General features: G+C 41.9%; 1 protein-coding gene across 1 annotated transcript in view; it reads right to left on the minus strand.

The window, feature by feature from the left end:
- The window catches only part of fgf11 (fibroblast growth factor 11), an 85081-nt gene extending 65514 nt beyond the window's left edge, over window positions 1-19567 (minus strand). Inside the window, exon 1 of the mRNA XM_022752272.1 lies at window positions 19375-19567. Coding sequence (XP_022607993.1) covers window positions 19375-19567 — 193 coding nt within the window. The remainder of the gene's footprint in view (window positions 1-19374) is intronic.
- Window positions 19568-19783: the final 216 nt, after the last annotated feature.

Genomic DNA, 19783 nt, shown 5'->3' on the forward strand with positions numbered 1-19783 from the left:
ATCTAACATTTATACTTCCGCTGAAAGCCACACAGAACACAACGCGACCCCGAGGGTGAGTGGGTGTGTGTCTGAGCTACTCAATATTTGAAACTGATGCGTCTAAGGCTTGCGTGTTCACTTTACCTTGACATGTAGCGGGAGGAGGAGTGCTCCACATGTAGAAGTTACGCCCACATACTGCTGTATAACAGGTAAGGGGGCTTCGTTTTATGTGGCTCAGCTTAGTAAAATCCAGATTTGAAATGTCAGAAATGACACTACAAGATCTTTTTTTTTCACTCAAGTTTATTGACTGAATATTTGTATTCTGTGTAAGTCTTGAGTTTAGAGATGTCATCACTGGATTATCTTTCATTGGTTTAATTTCTTTAGTGTCTTAAAAGTTATATCCAGTGTCATGTTGACTTTCTGAGTAAATCTGATAGGATCATGATCAGAGCTTTGGTTTTCCATATTTGTATCTGCCTGTGGAACCTGGTGCTCACACACATCTCAGGTTTAATAATGTCTTCAAAAATATTAAATAATAGATTCAGCTCAATATGACCCATGCCCTCAAACCCAGATAACACCATTCACTATTTTTACTGCAGGACATTTTCCAACATTGCAAACACACACAGTATCATTTCCAATTCCAAGTGAAATAATGCCGACTAAGGGTGAGACAGAAAGTCTACAAAGATCTAACTTAAGGCTGGGAGATATATTCATATAAGGCTGTACTGATCCTAGCACTCAAGCAAGCACAGAGGTAAGAAAATGGATTTACAACAAACTATTTGAATGAAATAAAGAGGATGAAATAATAAATTAAAGCAGTGACAGTATATATATTAGAATACCTTAGACTGTATAAGTGAATTGTGCAAATACTTGAGTATTGCAGCCCTCTATAGGAGCAAGACACCCACACTGAAAGAGACACAAAACAACTATAGATTGAGAATGGCATCGTTTTGTGACCCTTTGTGATCATTTCTCTTCTCTTTGTTGCCATTTGATTAACTTTCCAACCAGAGATGTTTACAGTTATGATGACACCTGAGCAAGTTCCTTTTAATGAAGAAAATAGTCAAAAGCTCAGGAAAAGAGCTTATATACTTATATACAATATACTTCCACATTAAAATCGCTTTGATTGTCTTTAATGCGATCTTGCATGCATGCATGTAATATGACATTGGATAATATTCTTAAGGTCAGTCTATTAACAAGCAGGCCTTCATTACTGGTATATCATTAGGGTAATTTAAAAGTTAGTAATTCCAAATTTTAGAAATTAGATTTATCCTTATATTCAAAACTTGACTGTAGATGTTAAGTAATTAATACATAATATATATATATGTGTATGGGTAAGCATATCTGTGCGAGTGTGTGGAAGTGTGAGTGAGTGAGTGTGTGTGTGTGTGTGTGTGTGTGGATGCATTGACTAATGCAGAGATACTGTCATTGAGGGTACAAGGGCATCGCTAAAAGCCCTCTTTATGCAAATGGAGGGAAACGGAGATGACAGTGTGTATGTGTCACAGGCAGGACATATCTCATAATGATAACTTATCTCAGGCAGCAGATACGCCCGATATGGAATATGAGAGACACACAAAGTGAGTGTGCCTCCCCCTTTCTCTCCGCTTCACACGCATGCATGCAACACAATTACACGCAATCGCTCCCCTTCTCTCTCTCCGTCTCTCTCTCTCTCTGTTACATGGAGTGCTCATTAACAAATTTATTAATGGCCTCTTAATTATGTCTGCTTATCTTCTTCTAAAGCCCGGGCACTGCCCCCAGACTCTAATCTCAGTTTCGCTACACACACACACACACACACACACACACACACACACACACACATATAACGCCAACGTACGTACATGTTTACATAAAACCTTTCTCACACACCCTATATACACAACTTATATACGTGTCGGTGCTGAAATCTTCATTACAAACACACTCACTGAATTGCTGGCATTTTTTAGACTAAATTATCTGATAAAGGCTCCGATGAGAGTCATGAATTGACTTAAGCCTCACTCAGTCTTTCATTTTACTCTCTCTCCTCCTCCTCCTCCTCCTCATCCCCCTTTCATGATATAATTGAGCACTGCAGGAACTTCATCGCTCCCATGCCTGTGTTTATCTCCTCCTTTCTCCCTCCATCTTTTATCCCTCCCTTCTCTCTGTATCAGTCCATCTCTCCCTGCTGCTCCTCACCCTCTTACCTCCCTCCTTGCTTCCACCCACCCGCTTACCTTCTCTCCACTTTATCCCTCTATCTCTCTATCACACCATCTCTTCCTCGCCATTTTAGAGCTGCTTTTACTTCTTGCTTCCCCTTCCCTATCTGTCCATCTCTCTCTGGCTCTCCAAGATATATGTATGCTCCCTCCTTCCTTACTCAATTACCTTCTCACACCCATACCTCTTTACCGTGTTACCTCCCTCTCCTCAGCTCCTGCAACACCTACAGTCCTTGTAGCCTTTTTATTAAAAACTTGAAATATGTTGAGGACTGAAATTAATCAAAAACTAAAAAAAATACTGCAAAGAGCACTGGTCTTGAAGTCTAGTTCCTGCTATTGTAAATCCATTTGTTTTAACTAATTTTTGTAAACAAGGTTTTATATTTCGTGATGTTTTAAATGATATTTTTCTGTTTCAATGGAAGTTATACCTGATTTGTTTTTGTTTTTCAGTTGGCACATGTCACTGACTGACTGATTGACTGACTGATGGAGTCACTCAAATGCTGTGTGACTGAGTGATAACATTATATCATTGGTTGGCCAACTGATTGTTGGAGTTTCCCCATTGGTTTTTGCTCTTTCAAAATGGCTCAAATGAGCAGTGTTGAGTGTTGAGCCCCTTTGTCGCTAGATTAACCGACTTTTCAGAACGCCTCCAGCGACTTTTTTCAAGAGAGCACCTAACAACAGAGCTAACAATTTTTTGGACAAACCTTAGGGACTTTCCAAAGGGGACAGTTGCCAGTATTGCTAGGTGAGCGCAAGGTTGGACTTTTTTCTCCACAGATACACCTCTCTGTGCTGACCCCACGGCAGCTGACAGGATTGAGCTTCTAATTTTCTCTCTGAGTGAACAACTTACAAGTAAATATAGCGGAAATCACAACACAGTCATTGTCTTTAACTCATATGTTTGGTGATTTTGTCTGAAGACATTGTTATTGTTAAAAATCAGGATTTTAAATGGCTTGGCGGTTAACATGTAGTCTTAATGGACCACATTTCAGTCACTATTTCACATTGTTCTGTTGTCTGACAACAGAAACAGAAAAAACAGGTAAATGAGAACAGCTTTAATGGAAATTTTTGTATCAAAATACTGTATATGTGAGTACAGTCAGTAGGAGAGACGCAAACAGATAAAGGGCTGAAACCAGCTGAAACACCAGGCAGAATTGAAATAGCCGACAATGGGCTCCAGCCATTTACTAGGTTTTGCTCGTTCAAAAGTATGGCTATTCCACTTGCTGTATAAAGCTATAATATTTTGTAGGATACACAGTTTATGAAACATAAATTATAAAAACCCAAAAAATGCTCACTGTTCAGAAAATATAATTAAATATATTGTTAATTTTAACTCACACAAATACTGCTACGTAAATAGGCTGGTATGCGCACACGCACACGCACACACACACACACACACACGATTTATGCCATTTTCCAATCTGACACACATGAATAATGGCTATCATTTACTTTAAAATGGCACACCCTCATGACGTGAGTAAACACTCAGACAGTGCGATGTCGACACTCTTGGGTGGGAATACACACACACTCTGCTGCTGGTTGTGCTTATGCATCTCCAAACCCAAATAGAGATGTCCTGATATCATGGCAGTTCAGAGTTAAAGCCCTCCACTCCAACTCTTTGGTTCAACGAGAGCTGACAAAAAGTCAATACTCTCCACAGGCTCCCACTTTGTGCAAGAGACACCTGCAAAATCCAGACATGGCAAGCTGCAACCAAAATACACTTATGTGTCCAATTCATGCTCAGTGAAGTGATCCTCATACAACTACATCTCAGTGTAAACATGTGCAGAGCTGGAAACACAAGAAAATTATTCCTCCATCCATCAGCTTCATCATCACATTAATGTCAGATGATTAAAATACAATATCATTTATAGATACTCATGTCTTCCTCTTCTCTTGACCTCCTGACTTCTGGCATCACACTTCTATCTCTCTATCTCTCCTTCCTCCTCCTCCTCCTCTTTTCTCTTGGTTACCTCTAGCTAGAGGTCAGACTTCAGTCTGTCCTTGTCTGCTCTAATCACACCATCTCCCAATTCACTTTTAGTCCTAGAGAGAGAGAGACAGAGGGGGTGGATGCTTCACTTCACTACACACACATTTCTTTAGAAAAGTGCTATGTGAATTATTTACATACATATATACACACACACAGAAAACTGTTTTAATAAAAAATCATCGGTTTCTTTTTTTTCACACTTATTGTTCTTGTGGTGACTCAGAAAAACGGCAAATATTTGTGTAAGTTTGGATGTGTGTGTGTTCTTTTTTTAATGCAAATCATGATGTTTAAGCTCTGAATGGAAACGACAAATGGTGATGAACTTTCCTCACAGATGGACTGCTGCTGTGCCGATAGTGTGTGATAAATATAAATGCATGTTTGTGGTGGTTACAGCGGTAGCATAAAGAAATGTCCCACCGTGCTGTAAGACGCCTCCTCCTGCGACACAGGAAAACACTGAAATAAGTTGTATAATATGTTATTTACTTGCACACGTTTGGCTGAATAAACCCCCTACTCTACTGCCGTTTTGCCTGTAGAGCTCGGGAGTTGATCATAGAATAATGATAACCCTATATATTGTAGAAGCTACACATAGAAGCCACAGTGAAAACTATTGTTGCATACAAGCTGCGTCCACACTAGCATGTTTTCTATTTAAAACTGCATTTTAAAAGACAATAAACGATCTCCATCCCGACAACTGTATAGGTCCTTATCAGAGAAGATCTCCATACAAACTAACACATACATACATGACCATTCACATACACTGGGCATGCGTGAGACGGTGTAAACAGGAAGCAGATTGTCTACTCTGCAGTTGAGTAGTTGCACAAAATACTAAGAAGGAGGAACAGCAAAGACAGCTGTGGCGTTAAAATGCAGAATTTAACAGCACAGCAGCTGCTGGCAAAGACGACAAGGTCAGTAACACCTGTAATATGTCATCCACGTTGCTTAGTCAAGAGCCAATCAGGGAGTAACCATGGGTGTTCTTTGTCATCGTTTCCAAAAGGTCTCAGTTTTCACCCTAAAACGGGTCCAGCAGCGCTTCCAAAAATCTGTATTTTAAGAGGTCGACTAAAAAGTTGTAGTGTGGACATAGCCCCAGAATGATGGGCTCAAGTCACTCACTCACTCTCTCTGCCACGGTGCTAAGATGGCGTCCTGCCACAGAGTCCGTGTCCCGGGGAACAAGCAGCCGAGGCCCTGGCAGAGGCCGACCACTGCCTGATGAGAGGAGATAGACTTGGCCCACAGCTGGGGGACAGCTGGGTTTGGAGGAGAGAGCTTTTCCAGGAGGATCAGTCATGAACGTGCACGAGAGTCGCACAATTCAAACACGTTAGCATGTACGAATCTGCGACAGACCTGTCTAATTGTGGTTCAGCTCTCTGAATCCTGCTTGTTCTCTGTCACATCCAATTTCATCCACTGAGCAGCTCCACGTCTCTCTTCTCACGTCTGTCATCTCATCGTCATCCGTCCACCTCCCTCTTCTAGGAAGGATCTGAGCGCCACCTTCTACAGAACGCCATCAATTTGTGCTATGAACATTTTATTCCTGTTGTTTATGTCAGATTACAGGAGGTCATAGGAGTGTGTTTCACTCTGATATACTGTACTATATGTACATGATGTGAGTAGTCTCTTTAGTATAAAATCTGATCTTCTGTGACGCTGAAATAGTTAGCCTTGATTTGAAAATGTGACATGAATTTGTGATGAGAACTGACTTGAATAAGTTATATCATATGGTTTCATTATAAGGATTTAATGCTTCTGACCTCCATCTCAGCATGTCCTTAGATGGATTACATGAAACACACTGAACATGAATACATATGTTAATATATCTACTTATTCACTGAACATGAATTAAAGGGGCGAGCGATAGATGTTCTATAGATATTAGTCATTGTGGTAGACGGCATCGTGGGTTTGAATCTATCTTGTGACCTTTGTGAATGTCAGCACCCGGCCGCCGCTCTACCCTGTCACTTACCACTTCAAAACGTCTAATAAAACTGAAATGGTTTAAAAATAATGATGATAAATATCTGTGAATGGCTGTCCTTCATGGCCCAACGACCTTAAGGGGCTTACAACGTCTCAACTTGCAAAGATTTCAAGCAGTGCTCCCTCCCCTCTCTCTGTCTCTCTTCTGCCCTTTAGCTGTCTGGTGCTGATGTGATTCACATATCCAGCATGAAACCGTGAGCTTTTCTAATTTGACGTAAATGGATGAAAATTATTTCAACTGACTCCCCACCAACCTACAGGACTTTCATCTTGAGGATAAGTAGGATTTAGTGAGACCTCCGTCTCTCTTTGAATATCTGTCAACTGCTGTGCAGCAAGTAAAAACATACAACATGAACTCATGGAGAAAATTATCTTAAATACATACAGGGCATACAGGCCACAGATTATTTGGTAATAAACACTTACAGTTATAATCCATAACGTTTTCCCATATGGCCAATATTCTGCTTTTAAAAGCCATTCACTGCATTTTCTCTCAATATAGTACATCATGCAAATTTCATCATTTGTAATATGGAAGACAACAGCTGTTGTCAGAGTAGAACAATGTGATGATGAATCCCCTCAGCCCACAGATATTTAGGACTTTTTTGGAAACAGGTCTAGAACTAAATTCTGGGACCTGTATTGTTGCAGTAAAACATAGTGACATTACTCCCAGTGACCACAGGGGTCACAAGGTCAACAAAGACTGAAGAATCATAACTTTAAACCTGCTGAATTTCTTCGTCCGCTCCTGACCAACAGAGCAAACTTGACATTTTAGCAACTTAAAGTTACAACTTAAATAAAGTTGTTATGGTGAACGTGTTGGCATACAGGACAATGCAGTGGAATCACATTTCTTGCCACCTGATGAACATCAGCGCATATTCATTCTTCTTTTAGCTCTGTCTTTTGTGTCCTTAAACCCCTCAGGTGAAATATCTGGCTCTTCAGCTTTCTCTTTAGCTTTGTTTGCCATTTGGTGCTGGGTAAGGAAGCAGCTGCAAACATCTGGGAGCTGCGTAGATGGAGTGGTGAGATTGAATCAAACGTTCTGGGCCACAAAACCAAAACAATGAGCCTAAAGATGCTAAAAATGCTCAGAATGAGGGGAACTGTGAGTCGTTTGATCACAACAACCAACCACTTTCAAATTAAATATAGTTATCTAATATACTGTTAATATAACATGTTTTATTAGTAGAGATTTAACTGTAAAAATAATTGTCAGTCATTTGGTCTAATTCCTAGGATGAGCCCAAAACAATCAGGGTAAAGATAATTTCACATTTTTTTTTAGGTACAAACATTAATTTTTATCTTGATGTCACTGAACTGAGTTATTATTCCATGATACAATCACTTGGTTTATGCAAAATTATTCAGTAAAAAAGTTTTGAAGACAAAATAAAAAGAAATTACATATCTCACTTGACTAATAAGATGTTAAGACTTAGTGCTAGACCTAATGAATGGCTGCGAGTGCTTTCTATCGCTGTCTGTCTCCATCTGCCTCTCCCTCCCTCTCTGCAGAATGGGAGTCTAATTGCATGATGGATAATTTAATGGTGGAGGTAAAGCCCCAGTTTTAAAGGCACCTCGATCATCTGCACGCCAAATCTCTTCTGAGAGTACAGCAGGCATTTCTAGAAGTATTTGGATGTATGCATGTGGATGGCTTTTTGTGTGTGTGTGTGTGTGTGTGTGTGTGTGTAGGGGACTGGGGAAGCTGTGCTCTGGCGTGTCTCCAGCTTTACAGATTGATAGCACATTAAAGTGAAGGACGCGTCACGCACCTGTGCTTGTGTACCACAGAGGAACAACACACAGGTAGACAGGGTGCTGCAATCAGCAAGGTGCCCTGCACACACACACAAACACACTTGGGAATTTACAATGTATCTGACTTGTATGTTGTATATTTTTTTTCAAAGGGACCAACCACATGCCAAATCCTGACACAAAGAAAACATGTATGAGCTGTAGGTCTCGAGTCAACATCTACACGTGTGCGTTTGAAGGCTCACACTGTGCCTGGAGGGGTTGATACTGTATAGATCACAGCCCTCTGTGCACCACGTCCCCTTTTATCATCCCTCTGTGTGTGTGTGTGTGTGTGTGTGTGTGTGTGTGTGTGTGTGTGCAGCCAGTGTGAGAAAGTGAGCGGCTGCAAATGTAAGCCGCATGCCAGTCGGTGTGATTTGCCACATTTCTTTTCAAAACGAGAGAAATTGTTGGCGTCTGCATTTGTTTACACAGATTGTGTGCATGTACGTTACGTGAATGCCTGCTCCGTCTCTATACAGTACAACATAATGGACTGTTTCTATATGGTGGGAACTCTCGCCTTTCGCTGTCTATCTACAGATGCACGCAAGTTACATTATTCAGTGTTATTCATGTTCTGACTGGGTAACAGCACTTAAAGCGCAGTAAATGCAGCATGCATGTTTAAGGGCTGTGGATGAGCACAAGTGGAGGACAGAGAGATGGAAGAAATGGCAGAGAGGTGATGACAAAGACAAGAGATAGACTAATAGAGCAAACGACTCATAACAAAAAAAAAAAATTAGATGGCACACCATGATTAGGGCTGAATACTGGTTTCAGCTGCTACTTTAACTGCTACACTATAATCATTTTGACATAAACAAAGTGTTTAGTATTGATTGAGATTCAGTATCGTGCTTCCACATTAAAACAAATGGTAAAAAGTGAACCATCAGAGGCCAAAGCGTCTTCACTTTTAGTCCTTAGTATGGCTCAAAATGCTTGATCCTACATTTCCCATAATACAACTCTATAGCCATCTTTTGATGGACCCTCTCTGCCTTAAAACTCTATACCCAGTTTGATATACAGGGTTTCTCTTGTAAATTTGTGATCTCTGACCCTGATGACATTGTCAGGGTTATTTCCTGACTTTAGCTCTTTCCAGAACCACAGGACATTAAACCTCGTTTTTTTACAGGCTAAATAAAACTCCCCATGACAAGTAACCTTAACTTCACGTATAAATCTAAGAGACATGCTGAACTATAGCGGATCAGATTATTCTGTTCGTGTGCTATTGTTCCACAGTAAACTTTTAATGCGAGAGCTGTGAAATCTAATGCCATGTAACAAATTCAGAATATTACATGAAATGTCATTTTATGATGAAATGTTTGCTTTTGATTGATACTCAAAATTTTTTTCTGTCAATGACAGAGATTTCAAACAGTTTCTATATTCTAAATATGATGAAATGCATTTTAATTTAAAGGGAAAGTTTACACCAATGATAAAAAATTGCATGTTCCCATGTATCTAGCCATGCATATTTGTAAAACCAAGGCTGAGGAAACCCTATCACAATATACTGGGTAAGAATGGAATTTCATTTGTGGTGCTCACAGCATCGGAACCATTGGCTTTTTACACAGAGACTGTGCAATCAACGGCCCCAATAATAAACCTATGGAGCATATGTGAAAACATTTCCTTGTAATTTTTCTGAAAGAGCCTTTAAAAGAATCTTTTATTTCCCTAACGGTCGTACTATTTGTAATTTTTGAAAGCAAAATCACAATTAGCTTAAAAACTTCTTTGTCTGATAAATACATGAGGTGTATTTCAGTGAGGCCACTAAACAAGTCTGGTCGGTTTATGCTCATTAAAACTAACCAACCATCCAGTTTTACCGCTGCCAGCAGCTAATGATCTTCAATTATTCTACATACTGAAGGCTAAAGAATTTGCATATTACTGAGGCCGTAGAGACTTGAAAATTTGGGGAGTTTCTGACTTTCGGACAAATAACTGTGATATTTTGTCTTTCTCTATCACTCTTCTTCATAAGTGAAGTAATATTCACTTAATCACATTTTAAAGTTCACGTAATAAATATTTCTGCGCTGCACAGAAAGACACATTTGATCTTTCCAGGAACAGATGAATTCTGAGGGCCGAGGCACTGCCGCAGTGTGCTGAGCTGTTGGTCCAGAACACCTGTCAGTAAATTCTACACCACCCTTGGGTGCCACAGTCTATGTGATCAAAGTAAATTAACACATAATCAGATACCGACGCAAGCAGGAAAGCATGCGCACACAGACTTCTCCCATACGGCCGCTTTATTCTCGTGCATCACTCGACAGCAGGTTTGAAGTGTTTAGGGTGATGTGTGTGAGTGTGTTTGTGTTGTTGTGCATGTCTATGTCTTGTTCGGGGTATAGCCGGAGGCTTTCATGCTGTCTGTGTTTTCCCCTAGTTGTGCGTCTGTTTACGTGTGTGTATGTGCTGGCATCTCCATGTGACACACGTCCACACAAACCATGCGACAAATTGATTGCATATAAAATGCTAATGCAGGCTTTACTGTCCTCAGCATGTTAATATTGTGATTTTAACAATAGGCATTGATTAAAGGGACAGCGCACTCTTTCTGTGGGGATTTGTGACATTGAGGAAGGCAAGGTTTGGTTGGTGGATGGGTGGGGGGTGGGGTGGGGAGGGGGGTGCAAGATGCTGACTCGACGCTCGCCGGTCGTTTGTTACTTGGGCTCTGAAGACAGTGAATCCCAGCAGAGTGGAAATCGTCTGATGCAAAATAAGATGTTGAGTGCTGGTGTAGATAAATGCATACATATATAAGCATATTTGCATGCATGCTTCACTGTAAGTGTGTGTGACTGTGTGTTTGTGTGTGTGTGTTTGTGTGTGTGACTGTGTGTTTGTGTTTGTGTGTGTGTGTGTGTGAGCGTGTGTCGTAATCTCAGCTGGAGGTCATTTGAAGAGCAAAGTTTCTAGATCTGAAACCCTTTGGCCTCACTGCCCTGCTCTCATTACACTTTGGTGTTCTCAGAGCCGTGCTGTGCCGTGCCGTGCCAAGAATGTGCCACACTGAGTCCAAGCAGCTCACCTCATTCCTACCAGGGCACTGCAGCCTTCATAAACCCAACCCGTCCTCACCAACTCACACTCACACATACTTCAGAGGCTTCTTCACAAGCAAACTTTTAGCTCACACTGAAGTACAACAGAAAACACACACACACAGTCACACACACACACAGAGGCACGTCCACCAGAAATATTCTATTTTGTCTGATAATGATGATTGATGCCCATCCAAAAAAGCTCCGCGGCAAAACAAATGGTGGTCGGCTCCATAAATCAATTGGTTGGGAGGGGCGGCACTGAAAGCCCACATTGATCATCACGCAGGCCAAATGTTAGCATCTCCAAATCATTTATTCCGGGCACCATTTCATACACAACATCTGCCGCACTGGCAGAGACAGAGGGCAGAACCTGTTACAAAACAACAGAGGCCATCGGCGGCCAGTAATGCACGCAGTGCACGGCACGTGGCCATATTTCTTTTAGGTGATAGATGGGTCCAATCTATCCCTGAAGGTTTGCTTATCTGTTACCACTTGAGAATAGTGAAGTACTTCTTGTGGCAAAGGTTATTTCCATTGGGATATCAGCCAACGCTGTTTCCATTTTGTTAAAAAAAAAAAAAAAAGGAGGGAGAAACCCTCTCAGTGGTGTTGTGTGATCAAATGATATCTGCGGACGCTACAGAACAGCTGACACACTAAAGGGCCAGTACAGGATCAGAGTCAGAGGTGGCCGAGCGTACTGTAAAAATCCTTTCATGAGCATCCTTTCGGAAACAACCATGTAATGAAGCAATTTCAAATGCCCACTGGCTTGCAGCAGGTTAATTTACTGTGTTTTACTGTACAGCTGTTCATTTCTGCATCTTCACTGCACTGTTTCAAAGGCGGCAGCGTCTTTTAACTCTGAACTCCAGGCTCATTCTGCTTTATTTTCACTGCTTTCATCTACAGGCTCATGGTACAGTCACTACATTATCCCTCAGCTAGGCATACCCTATATTGTTATTTTCAGAATATGTTACGCTGTCGTCAGTTGGCATGTAAGTGGTTCTAGTTAGGACGTGATCACATGATAAACAAATCACACTGATGGGGCATTCTGAGCCTTAGGTCTGTCAAAAAATAATTGGATAGTGCAAAATGCTAATTTTAATGGATTTAATAGAATTTTTTTTTCACTCAGTTTTTTTCCTTGTACTCATTTGTATTAAAGATGAATGTGGTTTTAGATTTTTCCTGTTTGAGTGATGAAAATAGAAACAGTAATGTGTGACTTTTTTGCCCGGAAGTTACAAAAATGGCAAAAATCTGTAACATGGAAAGTATTGCTGTATTAAACTTTGCAGACACTGCAGTGTTATTAATCACTCAAGTTTTGATTGGTCTACTATGCTCACACCGTAATGTCTCAATATGGGTGATTCTCCTGAATGAAAACAGGGAACCCCCGATTCAGTTTCTGTCCACTGACAACAAAAAGTCCTCGAAAATGTTGACAACAAGGAGAAAGGAAGGATTACTCTGAGCAAATCCACTATGGGGGCAAGGAAGAAAAAGAAAAATGTGGACATGCAGATGGATAAAAAAATGCAGAAAATATTGAGTATGTTTCGTCTGCAGCAAAGTTCGGTCTCAAGTCAAAAGTAGCAACAATATGTAAGAACAGAACAATTAAAAGACGAGGCAGCAAAGTTGCATTTAATCTTACGTTCAATTTAGGAGAAGGTAACAACATTTCAGATTCCACTGTTTCCTCAACCAAACCTACGTCTTCCATCTCATATACACACTAAAAGGGAAGAACAACAATAACCAAAATTCAAAACAGAGATTATAGTACCATACATTAGACGGGCATAATGCTAGCTCCTGATCCTTTAACAATAGAACGGCGGTTACGCAACATGGCAGCACAATACCTACAGTATCTCTGCCATTGTAGCATCCAGTGACTAAGTGACTGGCCCAAAGACAAGATGATTAGACACAGGGGGAAAATACAGCGAGTGAAGAGAGACAGGCAGACACAGAGGGGGAGAGGGAGAGAGAGAGAGAGGGAGAGACAGTTATAAGAAAGCCAGATGTCCTTGAGAAGATAAGTGTGGCAAGGGGACAGGGTGATCAAAGCTGTGGGAGAAAGGGAGGTGAGATAGAGATGAGGAGAAAGCCAGTCACTGGACGGACTGAGACGCAGGAGTAGAAAAGGGAGAAAGCTGATAAAAAGAGAGAGAGAGACAGAGAGAGAGAGAGAGAGACAGACAGAGAGAGAGACAGAGGGAGAGAAATATAGTCCTCCCTGGTGTGGCCTGTCCGGTCTATGAGGCAGTAAATCGCCCCAGTTCAATGTGTGCTCTCCAAATGCTGCCGCACATTATTGATAAATCAGTGTGTGTTAATGAGAGGAGCTGATGTGGCCTGATGAATCACAGCACAACAATGAGCCTCGCACATGCGCGCACACACACACACACACACACACACACACACACACACACACAAGCACACACACACGCGCACACACACACACACGCACGCACACACACACTCTCTCACTTACACACACAACCTCAGAGTCTGGCCGAGGTGCGTGCGCTGACTACTGTCACACTGTCATTTGTCGTTTGTCTCCGACACAAACGCGCACATATTTTCCCCCTCTACAGTGCGCACGCACGCACGCGCACACACACACAAACACACGTACAGACACACCAATTTGCGGTAGCTGGATGAACACTTGGCCCCCATGCTGCAGTAACAACTCCAAGTGTTATTCTATCCTGTTAACAGAAGAGAGGAGGGCTTCCACAGCAGCTCCAGCAGGCAGTCAGAGGACAACACAAGCTATTTTGGTTTTGCTTTGATATCCAATAGGCGGCTTAACATCCTCATTAGATCATATCAGCCCCATACACACACACATCACACACAAAAACACACAAGGCCGGAGCAAAATTATCTCTCTCCCACACTCCCTACCTAGATTATCATGAAATCCCATCATTTGTTTGTGTGTATGGTGTGTGAATGTGCGTGGGTGTGTTTTTCTGTTTGTATTTGTGTAAGTGTGCGTATTCATGATGACACACAGACGTGTTTGTGTATATCTGCACTTGAACGTGTGTGTCTGCGAAAGGCTGGTGTGCTTGCGAGTGTGGGTGTGCGTTTGTGCAGGGCGAGCTGACCTTGTTATAAGCTGAGTGGGCTGTAGTGCTGGGGCATCATTAGTATGGGTTAGGTGAGGGTTAGAGGGTGTGTGTGGGTGTGTGTGTGTGTGTGTATATAAAGGTGAGGGGGGTGACAGAGTGGGGAGAGATGGGGGATGACAGTGTAAGAAAGGACATAAGAGGGGAATGTATTTGGGTCAGGCCGGGACACACAGACACACGTTGCCCCCTCCCCATCACTTGGAAGCAGGTACACAGCAAATGTTTGAGGACACACACACTCTTTCTCTCTCTCTCTCTTTCTCTCTCTCACACACACACACAAACGCAAACTGGTTCTTTAATACTACTCCCCCCTCTGCCACAATAGCCTCAAATGGCCTTCAACAGTACAAAGGGAACCTGAACTATCCGGTTACAATGCACTCACACACCCGCAGACAGTGCTGTTGCATGATAACATCTACACACACACACACACACACACACACACACACACACACACACAGGCACACACACAAATACACACAAATACACGGACACACTGTGTATTTGAGGTGCCATTAGTTTATCTGTGGAAAGTGTCACAACATACTGGTCTGCAAATAGAGTGACCGGGTTTTTAAAATCTGAGTCACAGGACTCTGTGTGAGCTCACACGGGTTTAGGTCAAGGTTTTGATTCTTATTGACGAAGCTTAACATGATTTCCCTGTTTTCCAAGAGGATAATTTCTACATTTACTGAAAAGATTGAATCATCAGATTATCTATGTTATAATAGCTAATTCAGACATTTTACAATAGCAATGGTTTCATCAAGATGTTGTTGACTTTCAAGCATCCTACAATGAAAGCAAATTAAAAAAAAAGAGTGCCTTTTTCCCCATCCACTAACTCAGTGAGTCCAATTCATTCAGGTGTTTCATCGTTTGCCTTTTTGTAGAACTCCAACCAGGTAACGCAGACTTCTGTCCTCTGCACTGTTTTTATTTTTTATTCCAAAAAAACTGGTAAAGCTGGAAGGAAACATCCTCAGTCTTTTAAGTTATTTCAAATTGGGCTTGCAGAAGCCAATGCAAACAGATAATAGTTGCATTCAGTAGAGACAAGTAGAATCTACTACTGATATTTAAGAATTAAAAGAGTAAAGTTGGTACATGATGGTGACAGTTTAGGGTACTCTCAATAGAGGTATGTGACATGATCAGCCCCAATGACGCAGCTACTTGCTCCTGATTATGATTTTAATGGAAAATGGAAAAACAATAAAACCACAAAGAGACGTTATATTACAACTGGTGCTTGTTTGATGTTACACCACTGACCTAGAAAGCTGCCAGTTCTCTATCGGTTTTCTGGTGAAACTTTCCATGAGTGTGACCATATTGTTTGGTGCTGGTGAGTGTTTCTCTGCCCCCTGACTTACTGACTTGGCCGTACCTGCACATGTTGTCTTGGATGTCATTTGACATTCAAGCTAGATGCAAACGTAATAATGACAAATACTGACAAATGTGTTGCTCATTTTGCATTAGGAATTGTAAGGCTGTAACAAGTTCTGATGCTTTAAAGACCCCTTCTATCTATATCATGTCAGATAATGGTATTTCCAACTTGCAACTGTAGTGACCAATGACGGTTTCCATATCGTTTCACCATAGCGTGCCTGTACCCCTCGTGCTACAGCGAAACGAGGGGCATCAGAGGGGAAGCCAGGTGTAGCTGACTGTTGGTATTTTGCAAGCTAAGTTAGCTAAATTAGCTAAGGTAGCTAGGTCAGAGCTTGCAATCGGGACTGTCACTACATGACCTGAGACACTACACAATGTGAGTCGCACATTGGAGATCTACTTATTGTTTAGAATGTATTTCACAAGTCAGCAAATCGTTGTGTGTTGTAGTGTATAAAGCAAAGTACAGTAGGTTTCATGTGAATAAGCAGATGCTGGAGTATAGCCAATGAAACAATCTCACCACATTTCAAGATTTTGTAACTGCACTGAATTACAGTATATGAAAGCATGGGCCACTTTCCCACAGTCTGGAGTTTATGGATTTTTCATAGGGAAAATACTGCTCTCACGTCTCCCACCTTGTCAGTACAGCTGTTATTTGGCACCGTCCGATGATGACTGGGGTTTTACTATGTGTTACCATGTGTTAGTGTTAGCTGCAGTCAGCTACTGTCGTAAAATGGTGCATTTGCGACTCAAATCATGTAGTGACAGGGATCACGGTTAACCTAACATTAGTAACACATTATTAGCTGTTTCATAAGGTAGTCAAGCCAAAAGCTCATGTTATCTATTACTGTTACGCTGCTTCTAACATTGTAGAAAGCAATACATTTTATACATTACCATTCTGATACATCGACTTGTAGGCGACCCTGTACAAGTCGGTTTCCAGTTCCAACATGGATGCCTGGATTACTCTTATATTACCACTTGCTGTTGTGTAGTAGCTAGTAAAACAGAAAACATGTAGAAGTTAGTGTGCTTGATAAGCAGCGTCAGAGCTGTAGGGAAGCACCTGAGAGGTGGCTAATTTACATGTTCAAAGATCATGAAGATCAAGATCATGATCAGGAGGAAAAACCTTCTAAATATGTGATTTTGAGGAACAAAGGTGAGTTTTTAGGAGTTTAATCAATGTCATGTGAGGTTTATAGTGAAAGCTTGGTGGAATTTTAATTTGAAAGTCTCGGGCAGTTCCTGAAATTTTATCTTCCCTGTTTATATTTTCAAGAGGAACCAAAAGTCAACAGAAGTCAACAAATAGGTAACCAGAGCCAAAAGGAAGCCAATGGAAGACAATGGACGCCATTAGAAAACAATGGGAACCAACCAAAATACAAGTCAACGCAAGAGCCTGTTAGCCACGGGATGCAGAATAAGCCAATAGAAGCCAAATGATGCCAGTAGAAACAATGGAGGCCAGCTGGAGGCAAAGTGAAGGCAAGCTATAAGCAGGCCACTCTGAAGTCCTGCCAGGAGGAGGAAGAGGAGGAGGAAGAAGAGGAGGAGGTGGAGGCTCAGGAATATTCTAGTAGTTTATTCCTGGCCAGGGGTCAACTGTGGCCTCAGGCTGTAGCTCAGAGAGGGAGGAAGAAACTCACACATGATGAGTATACACAATCACATACACCAGCTCCAGCATACACACACACACACGGCCAGGGGTCAGCTGTGTGTCCTCCATATGCTGAACACACACTTACGCAAATGCACCAACTCCTTGAGAGAATGATGAAGACGCACACTGCCACACACAGGACTTAACACAGACCCCTGTAATGGTCACTGCCTGAAATGGTGAAGGTGGCAATGTGTCTCTAACCAAAGCCTCCACGTCATGTCCCCATGATTACCACAATAAATCCATAAGAGTGTGAGAAGCACTGAAGCCATTAGGATGAAAATGGCTTCAAACAATGGGCATGTGGCACATGTGGCCTTTTCCCAAAGAGCTGGCACTGCCACGACCTGTCCAACATATTTTACAACCATAATTACAATATAGAGAGCAGCCGCCTCTATGGCAGATGCTGCTTCCCACGTTAGAGGTTCCCCACGTAATTATCACGATGAACTTGGCACACCGAGGCAATAAATATCACAGAACACACATACACACACACACACACAAACATACTCGCACAGGGTTGAAAGGACACAGATAGACTGTACTGTATGTGGAAGTACAGAAAGGCAGATATGGGAAAAGGAGCACAGTGGTGAGGTAAGGACAAGCTCAGTCAGGGGACATACAAATTAGTATAATGTGTCCCATGACACCTTAAAAATAAGTAGACAATATGACTTCCAAAACTAAAAACAAAAGACTTTATGACTTCATAAAAAGCAAAAAAACTAGACAAAACAAAAAAAATTGCAATGTGATATTAAAAAAAAATCTCAAATCAAACAAAGCCTAATTAACTTTAAGAAAAAATGATTCCTGAAAAAAAGCGTCCAACCCCCCCCCCCCAAAAAAAAAACCAATTATATGTTATTATTCAAATCATTTCCAACAAACCTTGGTACCAAAGTACATTTTGTTCATGGACCTTTAGTCAACTCAGTGTGTGTGTTTATGTGTGTGTGTGTGTGTTCGTACTGCTCAGTCTCCTGCCTATCCATATCTAAATATAGATAAGTATTTCCAAATGGAGCCAAATGGTTTCATTAAGTCCACAGAAGCTCTTAAGAACCATATTATTGTACAAAATCAACAGGACAAAAGATTCAATATTCAATTTATCTTTGGCTCATAATGTCAAAAACCATCACCATATGCAGCACAGACACACACAGCCAGGCAAATCAAGTGTCATTGTCTCATTTAGCTTCAATGAATAATTTTGCAATTACATTTAACATGCAAACACACAAGATGAATTAGGCCGCACTGTGTTCCACTTGCCTTGAGGGAAGCACAGGGAGAGTAATGGCTCCCAGAATCACAAATGAGGCGCCTCTTGACATTTTTATATCACGGTAAATCACCGTATGTATGAGGCAAGTTCGTTGTGTGCTTACAGATTACCGGCTTGTGTGTGTAGATGTGTTGACATGCACCTCGACAAAGTCATCACCTCAGTCACAGCACGGGATAGGGTCCTGCCTCTGGTCCGTGGTACAGATCTGTGCGTATTAAGATGGAATTTACTCTGTCTATTTCCTGTACCACCACAAATACAGGACATGTTGTGTGCAGCTACCAGGAAGATGGACTGGGATGTTTCCCAGATTCAGATTAAGTCCTGAACGAGAAATTACAAGCTGTGGATGTTCTGTATTGAGGCTTTACAGTTGAGGATTAATCTGTAGTCTGGCAAGTCAACCATCAAAATCCAGTTATCCAGTGCAGGCAGAAAACGGAGCAAAGAAGAAGAGAAGATGAGGAGGGTGCAGGAAGGAAGGGAGAAACTGGAAAGCGTGAGATTTTAACAGGAAGGCCTGTGGGAACTCACCTGGTCTTTTCTCCATTTTTCTCCCTCGACTGCCACATAGTCGAACCTTGGATATTAATATGAGGATTTGCTTCTGGCAGAGCGACTTGTTGCTCTTGGGGCAGGGTTTGCGCTTGCTGGCGATCTGCCGGTTTGCCTGGGGGTCCTTGACCTCCCTGCGCTGGCGAATAAGGGAGCTGGCGAGAGCGGCCATCTTCCCAGCGCTGACCCTGCCGCCGCCTCACCAGTCGTTGGCGGCTCGGTGGCGCCCAGGTGTCGGGGGGTACCGTGGGCCACCCCCCTGCCCGCTCACCCAGGGCGACGGGACACCGCTGAGGGAGGGGTGCAGAGCTGAGGAGGGGGCTTCTGAGGATGGACCGAAGCGGCGGGGAGAAGGGCAGAAAAAGAGAGAGGAGGGGAGGAAGATGAG

Source organism: Seriola dumerili, unplaced genomic scaffold (assembly GCF_002260705.1).
Source record: "Seriola dumerili isolate Sdu_G_001 unplaced genomic scaffold, Sdu_1.0 BDQW01000167.1, whole genome shotgun sequence".
NCBI lineage: Eukaryota > Metazoa > Chordata > Actinopteri > Carangiformes > Carangidae > Seriola > Seriola dumerili.